This window comes from Dendrobates tinctorius, unplaced genomic scaffold, assembly GCF_039654945.1.
Source record: "Dendrobates tinctorius isolate UK_male_01 unplaced genomic scaffold, ASM3965494v1 ptg000016l, whole genome shotgun sequence".
Taxonomy (NCBI): domain Eukaryota; kingdom Metazoa; phylum Chordata; class Amphibia; order Anura; family Dendrobatidae; genus Dendrobates; species Dendrobates tinctorius.
In genome coordinates, this window is record NW_027361684.1 from 19,995,819 (window position 1) to 20,010,936 (window position 15,118).

A 15,118-nucleotide genomic window follows, 5' to 3' on the forward strand; every position below is an offset into this window, starting at 1 on the left:
TTTTTTAATGTCTCCCGCTCTGTATGGTAATCTTTTCAATCTGGTCCAAAGGGCATGGTTTTGGGACTCTACATCACTCCCATTGGCTGTTGCTCGCTGTCCTACTGCATGGATAACACCTCTTGCGCCGTGTGACATCTTGCGCCTGCTCAGAAATATTACATTTCGCGCCTGCGCAATACACTTTGCTCAACTGCGGGCAAAGCCGAAAAACAGAAATGTGCATGCGCTGGCAAATGTAGTTCCTGCTGTTTTTGGCACAAGGTTAGAGGAGGTTGGGTTTTTATAAAGATGGGAAACTTGAATCACCTGCCCTTTCATAATGATGATAGCAAACAAGCCATAACCCTATCAAGCTAATTAAGGTCTGAAACCTTGGTCAAAGTTATTTGAGCACACACATCTCCACGGGTGCCTAAACTTTTGCATTTCCCTTTTTAAAGGTAAAAAAATGACAATATATTTTTTTGCCTAAAATACAAAGGAAATTTGTAATCTTTAACTTTAGGCCTTTTAGAGATTATTTCATATACAACTTGCTTAACTGTTCATGTTAACAGTAAATGTGACCAGGGGTGCCCAAACTTTTACATGTCACTGTACATGTACACAGTTTCAAACATTTTACATCATTTTAGGCACATGTCGGCTTTCATAGGAAATGGTTAATGTTATGGTATGTGGTCATTCTGTGTACAGCTAGTTATTGTCATGAGATCATCATATTGATCATGAATCAGATACCGACTGCGCAATTACAGCCAGGTATGTTTTACTCCAAAACGCTGCAGTGTTTCCGAATACACTCGGAATTAAAAGCCGGCAGTGACTATGGGACTGATTCATCAAGCATAGCACTCGCTCACAAAACGCCGATCATGGTGGAACACAAAAGGAGCCTTATTCATGAAGAGGACAATGCCCCTTAATGAATTTAGCGCTCCTTCTCAGTGACATGTGCCTCTGTGTGCCGCGCCAGAAATTAGGGCATTTTTGATGAATTGGGCGGGAGGGTGTTGCCAATACCATCCTGGCTCCTTCTCACCTCCAATTTTGGCATGGCTGATTCAAATTGACGTGAAAACTTGCACAACATTTTTGTGACTTTTCAACACTTTTTACAAATTTTTGTGACTGTGATGACTCGGCCTCTATGGATCTTGACTGACTAGTCCATGGCAAGTTTCTAGCCACCTTCTCTCTATTCCACTTGTCATTCAAAGAGACTGTGGAGGGGGAAGGTGGCCAGGGTCCATATTGGTTTAGTCAGTTGAGTCACAGTCCTTGGACGGCTTTTTAAAGTGTGTATAATCTGAATTACCGCAACATTTTAGACAAAACCATAATTGGCTGCAATCGCGCAGTCGGCGTCTGAGTCTGTGGTTCGGGCAGCATGATCCTCATGACAGGTTTCCATTACGGTAATAAACAATAGCACACACTACCTTCATGTTCAGGTCACTTATCAGTTTCTTCTGCTCTTCTACAAGACGGTTATGTTGGTCTTGCGCTTCTGCCAGTTCACAAAGCTTTTTGGCGCTCTCTTGATCTTTCAGAATACATTGCTGAGATCCTCTGCACAATTTGGAAAGTTCCATTGCTTTCTGTTGCTCCTTAAGCAGATTTATTTCAGTTCTATAATAATACAATGTTTTGGTCATTTGTATAAATATACTGTTATATGTGATGACTGATGCTCGGTTCACATCGGAGTCAGAGGCTTTGTCTGCATCATGCATCACAGATTCCTTATAAAGACGGCAGAAACAAGAGTGCAGAATGATGGGCTATTTATTTCTGGGGGCAGACACTACAATCCAAGTCTAGTGACCCCATTGTAGCCAATTGGGACAGTTGGATGCCAACAGTGTCTGTCATGTGATGCTGCGGCTAATCACTGATTGCAGTAGACATGTCTGTCCATACAGAGCAGGAAGTATAGAGACCTAGCCAATCACTGCAGTCACGCTTCCCTTGTCTTCAAAAAGTACCTAACCTGGTGGAGACCATGGAAGTATTGGCGTGGGGAACTGAGTGTTCTCTTACTATGTTATATGACCTGCCATCCCCATCAGTCATATGGATGCAATAGAAGGTGGTTCTCACCTGGGACCAGGGCCGGACTGGCCATCTGGCAAATGCCAGAAGAGCCTGTCTGGTGGTGGGCCACCTTGTCTGCTATGTTGTTAACAGAATCAGTGTTCTCAAGACACCCATACTGTTAAGAGTTGTGACAGAGGTATCATTAGAAATATTGGTCTTGTAGTAAATCTTGCTTTCCTCCACACAGGGTAAGAAAAGTAAAATATCCCATCTGGTGCTTGGGGACGAGGACAACATGGGCCTGTTTGTTTTCAAATGCCAGGACTGAATTTCAGCCCCAGTCCGTACCTGCCTGGGACTCTGTGACCAAGAACAGAAGTCCAGTCATCCATCAATATCATTGGCAAGTTAATTTGAATGAGCAGAATGTAATGCTATATGTCTCCTAGATGTTCTCTTTAGGATCACACCAGACCTCACCTCTGGAAATTCAAGAGGGCAGGATCAGCTCATTTTTCTTAAATGGTTGTCTTAATGAGACAACTCTTCTATAATAGTACAATACATGAGAAGGACCTGATATTGAGGCGCATTTCCAGATTTCATCACAATCTAGCATTGTTCTTGAGACTGAAGATTATTCCCCTATTTAAAACAATTGGGGAATTTTAATAAGGGCTTAAGTTTTTTTAAGCAAACGTGCACATTTTATGATTTTTGTTTTTTACCCTATCGACTTTTCTAATCTGATGACAAAATTTGGGGGTTTTAGTGGGAAAGGAGAGGCCTCAACATCCCAAAAGATTTACTATATTCTCTCCAGAAACTGACTTAAATGATGTCACATGTGACATATCTGGCTCCATAGAGATATCACTGTTATCCAAATTCCCACAAAAGTGTCTAATCTCAGAAGAAGAAATTGATTTTATATATAGAATTGATCTACAATGTCTGTGAAACGGAGACAATCAAACTTACTGCTGACTAAGAAGATGATGTTCTGTCTGCTTTCTGAAGGACGCTTTCATGATCTCAGCCACTCTATAATGTTCTTCTAATATTTTTAAATCCCTTTCTGTGGGTTCGGCATCTTTATTCTTACCAAGGCTTGGTAAGTGCCAGTTGAGCTTCTTCTCCATTAGTATCTTTGAATGCTGGATATGAAATGAATATAGGAGTTGTTATCAATTTGCATAAGAAAAAAAACTTAAAGAATCAGCACTGCGTCCTCCGCCGGTCTGGTGGGACCAACATAAAAGAGGGACTTCTCGTGAGTGATGCAGCCAATCACTGAGCGCTGAACAGCTGCAATGCTCATATTTAAGGCCCACAAACATATTAGACTAATGTTGGCTGATCCTGCCTAATGTGTATGGGGGACTTCCAAGTCCTCACAGAAGATGATGACAAACAACAACAGAAAAGTCTGGCCCTCACTTGTAAGTCTTTTTCTTGCCTAGACACAAAAACCATCTACTCCGAGTGACAATTGGAATTGATATTCCTACGATGATGTCGGAAGAGAAGGATCCGACATGTCAGATTTCCAACAACTGATCCTTTTATTTTTTAAGCCACCATCAGAGGAGTCTGGCATTCATTCTCTCATAAAGAACACAGAAGAGATCTACGGAGCTGAACGTTCCTGTGTATGGTGAACTCGGGAGAGATAGCTGATGGCCGAACGATCGGCTGTTTCATGTGTACGGGGGCTTTTAATCCAAACCAAGCTGAAAAAAATACTATTTCTTTATACTCTTGACAAAATGTGAATGCTGCAGCCAATCAGCGGCCACTGATTGTCTGCAGCACTCATGTCACGCCTCTGATGGATGTTGATCACAGAAAACAATGGGGAAAGCAACTCTGACCATGGAGGAGGAGCAGCAGTCCAAGGGCTTACTATAATTGTTTTTGTTACTTCTCAGGACCCATTAATAAGGGGGTGACCGGTAGGGGACAACTCCTTTACAGTCAGGTAAAACTACCAATGCGTAGGGGATTTCTTCATTCTCTCCTGATATCAGATGTCTGGAGAGAGAAGGATCAGGTAGTTGGATTTCAACACAGCTGATTCTGTCTGTTACCTTGATCTTTATACCACAGCAGAGAATTCATCAAGTTGTTAGTATGTACCATGTATGTACCATGTATGTGCCATGTATGTGCATGGACAGCCGAGCTGTTGGTACTATGTGGGTACATGAGCTCATGGCTCTGATAGTACAACTGATACACAGTTCACAATGGTTGGGATAAATAGCACAATATATATATTTCTGTCAATCACGTGTAACACATTAAGTGTTGTGGGAGAATCATGTGGAATGTGATTATTATTTTTTTTATTACTTATTGTATTATTCCCTGCTCAAATGAAGAGAAATAAAAAATAATTGGGTCTATGTTTCAATACTAATTTTTTTGACAAAACAGTTGTAAAATGTGTCATATGATTAATGCCGGTTATTAAATCTGGCCCATCATTAGACTGCCTGGTCTGAGTTTACAACAAATCATGAAAGATAAAAATGCTTTTTCCCAAAGTTCATTTTTATCAAGGCTAAAATCTACATATTAAATTAAAGGTCACGTGTTGGAAAAGATTGAATTTTAGGCAACTGCCATATGCAGCCAAAACCATGTGCACATGTGGTGGCCGATGGCCCAAGGATTCTCAACTGGGGTGTTACCGTTACACTCTCCTGACCATTAACTAAACTGCAGCCGCACCGTGAATCCGGCCGAGAGCTTATTGTAGGATTTCACAACTATAGTTCAGCTGTTCATTTTTCCCCAGAGAAAGTTTCCTAATAATATCAAAAGACTGATCATCACTTCCAAACAGAAAACTGGTGTGAACAGGTGCATACTAAGAGTAGCCATATCCATACATAACTAACAAATAAAGTTGCGCTCTGTGGATATATACATATATTACCTGTGTAAGCGTTATAAGGTTTGGTGACTTCTTTCATCAGAATCTGTGACCTTCGTACACGCTGGAAGCCTTCATTGTGACACCACTGCGGCATTCCATTGGGTTATGTGTATCAAGCCACACCCCTCATTATGATGTCATAATGGTTGCCATGGCGACGCTGATGTCATAATAGATTGCAATGTAGAAGATGATGTCACAACGGTTGCCATGGTGACGATGATGTCATAATGGTTGCCATGGTGACGATGACTTAATAGGTTGCAATGGTGATGGTTATGTCATAACGGTTGCCATAGTGATGATGATGTCATAATGGGTTTATGGGCACGGGACTATGGGTTGGAGGATGTGTGATGGGTATATTGGCACTCGACTATGGGATGGAGGATATGTATGATGGGTATATAGGCACTCGACTATGGGATGGAGAATATGTATGATGGGTATATGGGCATGGTAATATGGGATGGAGGATATGTATGGTGGGTATATGGGCACGGGACTATGGGATGGAGGATGTGTGATGGGTATATGGGCATGGGCCTATGGGATGGAGGATATGTATGATGGTATATGGGCATGGAACTATGGGATGGAGGATATGTATGATGGGTATATGGGCATGGGCCTATGGGATGGAGGATATGTATGATGGTATATGGGCATGGAACTATGGGATGGAGGATATGTATGATGGGTATATGGGCAAGGGACTATGGGATGGAGGATAATTATAATTTGTTATAACTAACCACAGTTAGTTACTATGCCCGGGCAACGCCGGGTTCTTCAGCTAGTTATGTATATTGTTAGGCTGCCCCAGACTGTACGTTATAGTGACATCTATATTCCATAGGGTTATTATGTGTGTAGTGACCTTGGGTACATACAGTACTATGCACCATTATAAAGAACTGGAAAGTTAAACGGGTTACACACTCCTTTTTTGTGTTAAATGTGTAGCAAAACTGTGATGCAAAAAATTGTTTTTAGATCTCCCATGATTACTATGTCCCGTCGAATGGGTCCCCCTACACTATCCTGGCCTGGTCAGCACTTCGCTGCTGCATCTAGTCAGGGGCTACAGCTGCCACTGATCATGTGCCAACAAGGATGAAGAGAAGGAGAGGCGAGTGGCTGTCTGAATAGGGGACTGTTCTTCTCAAACACATGGGGGCCGATTAATCAAGACTGGCATAGTGAACACTCGCACCACACCGTTTTTGCTGGAGTAGAAGGCGCTAAATTCATTAAGTGGCACATGCCACTGTGTGCTGCACCAGAATTGCTATTTCAGTCAGTGACTGGCACTGGCACTCTTGATGAATTTGACAGGGGGTCATGATCACGCACCTTTCCCTCACCCGGCCCCATTCCGGCTCTACCTATTTCAGCAGAGCTGATTCAAACTGGCAGGAAAACACTAAAAGGTAGAAAATATCCAATGGTAAAAAGAATTTGGGAACACCATTTCTAGGTTCAAGCTTAGGGGGGCCCCTTACATAATAAATAAATTGATAGCTGTCAACTGAATGATGACTGAGCCGATGGTTTGGCCAGCAGCAGTCTCTCCTTACTACTCCATACTCGGGAACGCTTGTTCTGGTTTGTGCTTCTGTGTCGTCTCCTCTGGTGGTAGCTTATGCAGCCAAGAACAAAAGGATCAGCAGTCCGAAATCAGACATGCTGGATGTTTATCTTCTCTGCCTGTCGGTGGAGAGTTGGGACGACCTCCATACACATTAGACTGTCTACCGAGCTCGGCAATTTGGACAAAATTCCAATGTGTATGGGACGGGGCCTCTAGAATCCTACAGTCATCTACATCTCACATACTCCTAACTATAAACCACCTTAGGGCTCATTCAGACAGCAGTGATTTTTCATCCGTTTATTTGGCTGCACAATGACAAGTGACGTTCGAGTCATGTGACAGTCTTAGTTTGTGCAGCTTAACGAATACAGTCTTTTTATAAGAATTGTGCATGGCTTTGGGAACCAGTCCTAGGGGGTTGGCACACAAAAAATGTTTTGTATATGTGATAGAAATCCATAAACTAATAGCTTTTTACAACTCCAAAAGAGTGACACCACACTAATCAGCTAAACCAGTGTGCACAGAGACCTCTTGTATCACTTCATATAGGAATATGGTGGGGCTCAGCTTATATAGCAGAATAAGATGCCAGAAAAAGCGGCACTCGCATTCCATAAACTAGTCCCATATTCCATATCACGGGACATAAAGTGGTAAGCAGGGAGCATATAGGCTGACATTAATTAGCTCACTATTAATAATATATTAATTATAATAATTTTATATTAATAGTATCACTTAACACACAGCCCCCAATATATAGTATGATCCCACACACAGCCCCTATATACAATATGATCTCACTAACAGCCTGTCTATATACAGTATGATCCCACACACTGCCCTCCTGTGTACACTATGATCCCACACACTGCCCTCCAGTGTACACTATGATCCCACACATAGCCCCTATATACAGTATGATTCCACACACAGCCCCTATATACAGTATGATCCCACACACTGCCCTCCTGTGTACACTATGATCCCACACACTGCCCCCTCTATACAGTATGTGATGCCACACACAGAACTCTACATACAGTATGATCCCACACATAGCCCCCTATATACAGTATGATCACACACAGCCCCCAATATACAGTATGATCACACACACAGCTCCCTATATACAGTATGATCCTACACATAGTCCCCCCATATACAAGTGAACACAGTCCCATATATACAGTATGAGCCACACATAGCCTCAATATATACAGTATGACAAAACTACATACTCGCCTCGCTCCCATTTCCTCTGCACTGAGCTCCAGTCTTTGCTGTTCTCACACCATTTTCACCCAGCTACAACAAAGTGGGCTGAGCTGGGGTGGAAAGGGTGCAAGGAGTCTGCTGCTAGTCAACTTCATGAAGGTTTCGCTACGCTATGAATCTTAGTCCAGTAGAAACAGGAGCAGGATTTGAGATGAGGTGCATGCAGAAGTGTATGCCACTCCTCCAATGCTCCTGATTCATGAATGAAATGCTCATGCATTTGATCCCAGCACATCTCCTCATAAAGCAGCAAAATCGGGCCCATAATGTAATGATGAATTGGGCCATTATGTACTAACTACAGTTAAGCAAAAAGTTTCAAGCTGACCTGGCCTGGCGTAGAGTCTGATCCTCCGTGGTACTTGTGTAAGGGGGTGGCGTTGCTATGGACCGTAGAGACAAGCAGACAATTTAAGAGACAGAAACCACTTGGTTAGAGCAGTGGGACATTCTGTGCTTCCTTGCTGTAAATACTGTTTAGTTTCTTCTGCCAGACTGGAGAGGGGAGGGGCTGCTTTTCTGTGTGTGAGGAGAGAGCCGAGATTTCTGCAGGAACGACACGTGCCTGAGCTGTGAACGAAAGACTTTGTAAATTCTTCTATGGAAAACAAGGTGGCTTTCCTATGTTGCCGTGAGGAGCCACAAAGAAAAGACAAGAAAGGAATCCAGAGGAGTGAATCCATTGTTTCTAGGAGCATCACTGGACTTGCACACAAGAAAAAGTCCAATTGCTCAGAGCTTCCAGGAATAAGTGCACATCATCTTGCAAAGCTGCAGGGGCAAACCAGACAGGCCTAAATGCATCTGCACTAATACAGGGTGCAGCGGACCAAAGTAAAATGGCAGCTGCACAGGTGCATAAATACCAAATGAAACAGCCAGCCTACAATCAGGGATTGGCCGTGTGGTACACCAGTGCAGAAGAAATAATCCACATGTGGCAGTGTTCACACAGGGAATGCAGGGCTTCTGGTTCACAACCTCTTAGTAACACCATATAGGGGGGCTGCCCAGTGCCAACTAGAATGCATCCCGTGTGAACAGAGGCAACAAGTTTTCAGAACAATTTGGGCCCAACTGCACCCTGAAAAAAATATAAAAAGTGCACAAAAAACATATGGGCCCAAATGGTTCTGCAAACTTGTGGCCTCTGTTCACACGGGATGCATTCTAGTTGGCACTGGGCAGTCCCCCCTATATGGTGTTACTAAGAGGTTGTGAACCAGAAGCCCTGCATTCCCTGTCTGAACACTGCCACATGCGGATTATTTCTCCTGCACTGGTGTACCACACGGCCAATCCATGATTGTAGGCTGGCTGCTTCATTTGGTATTTATGCACCTGTGCAGCTGCCATTTTACTTGGGTCCTCTGAACCATGTATTAGTGCAGATGCATTTAGGCCTGTCTGGTTTGTATCTGAATTTTTTGGAGGATTTTTTCCTCTTTTTGAGATTAATAATAATAATAATCTTTATTTTTATATAGCGCTAACATATTCCGCAGCCCTTTACAGTTTGCACACATTTTCATCACTGTCCTCGGTGGGGCTCACAATCTATATTCCCTATCAGTATGTCTTTGGAGTGTGGGAGAAAACCGGAGTGCTCGGCGGAAACCCACGCAAACAGGGGGAGAACAAGGCGCTAACCACTGAGCCACCGTGCTGCCCAGTGTAAGGAACTTTCACACAGTTTGCCAGCTTCCGTATTAAGGCCTTAATATCAACCAATACCTTACATATATTGATATTTTTTTTGTGCACTTTTTATATTTTTTTCAGGGTGCAGTTGGGCCCAAATGGTTCTGCAAACTTGTCGCCTCTGTTCACACGGGATGCATTCTAGTTGGCACTGGGCAGCCCCCCTATATGGTGTTACTAAGAGGTTGTGAACCAGAAGCCCTGCATTCCCTGTGTGAACACTGCCACATGCGGATTATTTCTTCTGCACTGGTGTACCCCACGGCCAATCCCTGATTGTAGGCTGGCTGTTTCATTTGGCATTTATGCACCTGTGCAGCTGCCATTTTACTTGGTCCGCTGCACCCTGTATTAGTGCAGATGCATTTAGGCCTGTCTGGTTTGTATCTGAATTTTTTGGAGGATTTTTTCCTCTTTTTGAGGTTTTCACACAACAAAGCTGCAGGGCCCCCGGGATTGGACTGAGATACCAACGCTATTGTGAGTGTTAACCTCTTCTGTGCACAGGCTAGGGTTTAGAATAGGCTGCAATATATAGAGCACGGCAGCCATGTGGCCGGTGTAGCAGAGGCCAGATAGGTTATAGTTAGTGTAGCATCATACATTAGTTTACTGTGTTGTCTTGCCAGTTGGAGAAATACACTGAGCTCTTATAGTCGGTGCTCCATGCTGTTTGACGGCCCAGCTAGAGAATATTACCCTTGTAAATTGTCTGTTTTCATTGCATACCCCTTTTTCTGCATTTTCCTAAACGCTGCATTCCTTGCCTGTAAATAAATTAACCCTTTGTTGTTTGCACCTCATCTTGTGTACCGTAGTCTCCCTGCATTGTGGTGGTCCCCCGGCCATCGCTTCAAGTGGCGCTGCGAACAGGGTTACTGTCACCAAGATGCAGGCAGCAGGTGGCAACATCGAGAGTGCTAGCGTTAGTGGGGATGCTGTGGGCATTAGTGGAACCTCTGCATGGACACTCCCTAAGGGCACCATATTTAGTGTGCTTCCAAAATTTGACGGCATTAATATCCCCCTGTCTGATTGGTTGTCCCGACTTCAAAGCACCCTGAAGATTTATAACATCAGCACAGACCTTGAAGTGGACATTGTGTTGACTGCCTTAGAGGGACATGCCCATAAAAATGTCTGTCTACAGCTGGAACTCACCCGTAGTACCCTGAAGGAGTTAGTGAAATTCTTGGAAGAGATCTACGGCAAGACTGCTAGCATGGGACATTTTTGTGTCAAATTTTTCTCTAGACTGCAGCGGGAAGAGGAAGTGATCTCCCAGTATGCGACAGCACTGCAAGAAGTGTTGGCAGAAGTGCAGAGGAAAGAGACAGATGGGCTCAGTGGCATGGGCTTCAAAGACCGGATACTCCGGGAACAATTCATTCTGGGACTGCACAACACATCCTTAAGGAGAGCACTGTCAGAATGGGTCCACGCAGATCCGGCTCTTTCATTCCATCAAATCCTGGCAGAAGCAGTGTCCCGAAGCAAGGAAGATAGCTACTCGTCTGGGGTGAAGAGTGTCCAGGGTGCCAATACCAGAGGGGACCCAAATCATCAGGAGGAGCTGGTCCAGGTAGTGCAAGACTAGCAGCGGTCTCTTGTCAGTATGCAAGAAAAATTAACCTGGATGGAGCAAAGAATGGGAGAACAACAGTCTGACCCATCGTACTCATAAAACCACTCTTCGGCCTGACCCATAAGGGATCGGTGGGTGCAGGTCACTTCCCGTCAGACATCGGAGGCACGAATACAGGCTCGGCGGAGAGGAGGCATCCAATGCTGGGAATGTGGAGGACAAGGGCACCTTGCCAGAGACTGTCGGAATTATGCTCAAAGCCAGTCACAGCCACTGTTAAACTACCAACCCCTGCAGTAACGCAGCACTCTGCGAGGGAGGCAAGAAGAGAAGCCGCACCTTATCATAATGAACATTTGATTGCTGGGACTCCCATCCTGTGTGCCGAATTTGAGGGTGTTCCAGTGGATTGCTTGATAGATACTGGGTCACAAGTGACAACGATGCCAGAATCATATTTCAAACAGCATTTTCAGGCCCTGGCCAAGCTAGAGAAGGAGACATTGATCCAGTTGTTTGCTGCCAATCAGCAACCAATCCTGGTCACAGGGGTCATGTGGATGAAGATTGGAATCTGTGGGCAAGAAGTGGGAAAGAAAGGGATTCTGCTAGTCCCTGAGCCCATCAAAGAAGATGTGCCTGTAGTACTGGGAATGAATATCCTACGAGAACTCGATCAGATAATGTTTACCAAACAGGGACCCAGTTATTGGAAGAAGGCTGCTACACACAAGCCTACTCAAGAAGCCCTTCAGCGATTGATCCGCGTCTGTGGGACCCAGAAGAGTGTGCCGTCCTATCAGAAGGTAGGGGTTATCATGGCCCAGGGAAAGATCCTGTAATCCTGCCTCCCGAGTGAGAAAGTAAATTACACCTTCCAGACTCATCGCAAACTTGACAGGCTGGAGGTGATTGCTCAGCCTGTGGTAGACGGAGGAGCGGGCCAAGAAATCATGATAGCTCGTACGATATCGGTGGTCCAGCGAGGACACGTGTCCATAAGAGCTTTGAACGTGGGCCCCGGGGAGGTCACTTTGCCGCGAGGGACAGATCTGGCCCGGGTGTACTTGCACAAGGGCAAAGTGGTGAGTCAGAAGGAGATGTCTTTATCGCCAATAGAAAGTATCGGGTGGACTCTGGCAGTCGCAGCAGGGCCGAAGAGACTCCAACCCCGGAGTGGAATGGGTGGGTCATCCTGGATCAAATGGAAGTGGATGTGAAGGCCCTAGGCCTTGAGCATGTGCAGGCAATAGAAGCTATGCTGTGGGAAAATCAGGCCGCATTCGCTCGTCACGTTGAAGATTTTGGCTGTACCGAAGCGATCACACACGAGATACCAACCGGGGACGTTCGTCAAATTTGAGAACGATACCGGCATATCCTACCCAAGATGTATCAAGAGGTAAAGACATTACTAAGGCAGATGCTGGATTCAGGAGTAGTGCAGAGACTTAAACTTTGAGGCTTCTTTGATCTACCTGGATGACATCATTGTGTTCTCTGCCTCGTTCAAAGACCATCTTGCCCGGCTTGGACAGGTACTTGGAAAACTGCGGGCTCATAATCTGAAGGTGAAGCCAAAGAAATGCCACCTCTTCAAGAGAGAGGTCGAGTACATGGGCCACATAGTGTCACAAGACAGGGTTCTACCCTCACCGGAAAAAGTGGATGCTATCCAGAACTGGCCAGTCCCTCGAACAGTGAGGCAACTCCAGGCCTTCCTTGGGCTCGCCGGGTACTACCGACGGTTTGTCAAAGATTTCGCAATGGTGGCGGCTCCCCTAAATGAGTTGCTGAGGGGGACCGTCGGAGTGCCGAAGACCCAGTGCATCCCTTGGGACCAGAGGCGAGATGAGGCCTTCCAGGCTATAAAGAATGCTCTTACTTCAGCCACGATTTTGGCTTAAGCAGATTTTGATCAACTGTTCCTGTTGTACACAGACGGTAGCCTTCATGGACTCGGTGCAGTACTTTCCCAAATACAGGATGGATATCAGATAGACATCGGGTATGCTAGCAGGTCCCTGCACGACAGCGAAAGAAACCCCTACAATTACAGCTCTTTACGGTTAGAGCTCCTGGCCCTGGTGTGTGCCATGACAGTGAAGTTTGCGGGCTTCCTGGCAGGGACCAAGATTCAAGTTCGAACGGACAATAACTCCCCGGCCCACCTTGAGAATGCTAAATTGGGGGCCTTGGAACAGCGGTGGGTAGCTCGCCTGGCCAAGTTTGACTTTACCATCCGTTATCGCTCTGCCACTGAAAATGTAAATGCCGACGGCCTGTCACGAGTGACGGTGGAAACACCAGTGGGTGCCCTCAGCCGGACAGAGATAGTAATCTTCCGGAGGCACCACTGCCGCCACGTGACGATGAGTCCAGACAAGAGCCTACTACAACTCCTGCAGCAAGTATTCCTCTGGAAGATAGTCAAGACATCTGGAGGTCCCAGAGCTCCACTGCAGGGGTTCCACCAGCCTGATACATAGAACAGAGCCTGATACATAGAACAGTGCTCTCTGTCTGTTTCTCCGCTTGTGTTTTCTACCCTATAGGTGCTGTTCCGCATTGCAAGTGGCTCTATCCCACTGCAACCTTAATGCTGTGATGGTCGAGAACGACCATCTTTAAGTAGGGAGGCATTTAAAAGGGTGGTGTTGCTATGGACCGTAGAGACAAGCTGCCACTTTAAGAGCCAGAACCCCCTTGGTTAGAGCAGTGGGACATTCTGTGCTTCCCTGCTGTAAAGACTGTTTGGTTTCTTCTGCCAGACTGGAGAGGGGAGGGGTTGCGTTTCTGTGTGGTGTTTCTCTTTCCACCAAGGTTTTTTGCTTTACTAACTCTTTCTGTGTTTTTCACAGTAATCCTTGGCCATAATATGGACTTTTGCGCACGTGACCAGACGTGGCGTGATTTAATCGATGACTCATTGCAGGATACTTCGGCTGGGTGCGCTGGGGGATCTAACAGGGATCTACAGGAATTAATGAACCAATTCAAGGAATTGTTGAGGAGACGCACCCGCATATGGTGGAACCACGCTTTTTTAGACAGATACATCTATAGGGGCCTCATTCCTAGGGGTCTGAGAATTCAGGTTTTCCCCTCATTCCCCATCTTAGATGAGGATTTTAAAAACAGTTGGGAAACATTGGCCAATACGTGCTCTAGTAGTTTCATGGAACTCCTTATAGAGATGAATCAAAAATCTCTTACATCTTTGGAGCTAGAAATTGAGGCATTACAGATCAAACTCCGCAATGATATGAATAGTGATGATTTAAAAAAATTCAACCAAGAAATGGACACCCTTTTAGAAAAATGGGCACAGGAGATGCAGTCTATCAAAGCCAAGAAGTTTAAAAGAGATGTTGAGGATAAAAACAATTTTCGAGTTTATAGATGGCGGAACATGCCTGACCGATCACGATCAAAATATCGTGGTTCTTCATTTTCAAGATCGAGGTCATCTTCTAGAAGATCCAATATGTCCGGGGAGGATAATGTGCCTACAGCAAACCCCCATAAAAAGCCTTCAAAAAATCCTTCTTCTGGTGGAATTAATGGAGTGGGAGGTACATCTATACGTGTGGTCACGAGACAGACTACTAAAACTAAGTCCAATATGCCCACTCCTGCACATTCACAGGGGGGCGTACAGGTACTTAATCTATCTAACCATGTTCTCAGTGACATACAGCTGAGGGTCCACTCCAAGGGCCTCTCCTTTTCCCCTACCAACTCTTTTCATTTCTTCACAGCTCTGAAGGCTTTGCATCTCTTCTCCCGTAAGTTGCTCCTCAGGACACTCCACAACAAAAAGACATCACGTGGACCCATGAGTGAGGTCGAGAGGCTCTCCAGAACCTTGAGGATCTTCTTGGTGAACAGGCCTCTCATGATTCAAGTAGGTTTCCATCTTTTATTCTTCCCAGATCCACAAAGTTTCCCCCCTTGTCTTTAAGTC

General features: G+C 45.1%; 1 protein-coding gene across 9 annotated transcripts in view; it reads right to left on the reverse strand.

Moving 5' to 3' along the window:
• The window catches only part of LOC141080387 (uncharacterized), a 382,167-nt gene that overhangs the window by 36,184 nt on the left and 330,865 nt on the right, over positions 1–15,118 (reverse strand). Inside the window, exon 28 of one of the 9 annotated variants that reach the window (XM_073565561.1) lies at positions 3,031–3,200. The exons of 7 other annotated variants lie outside the window; for them this stretch is intronic. In XM_073565561.1, the coding sequence (XP_073421662.1) occupies positions 3,145–3,200 (56 nt within the window). In that variant the 3' untranslated portion in view covers positions 3,031–3,144. Of the gene's footprint in view, positions 1–3,030; positions 3,201–8,199; positions 8,436–15,118 lie in introns of those variants that run through there. One more of the 9 variants, XM_073565559.1, reaches the window with a different exon arrangement.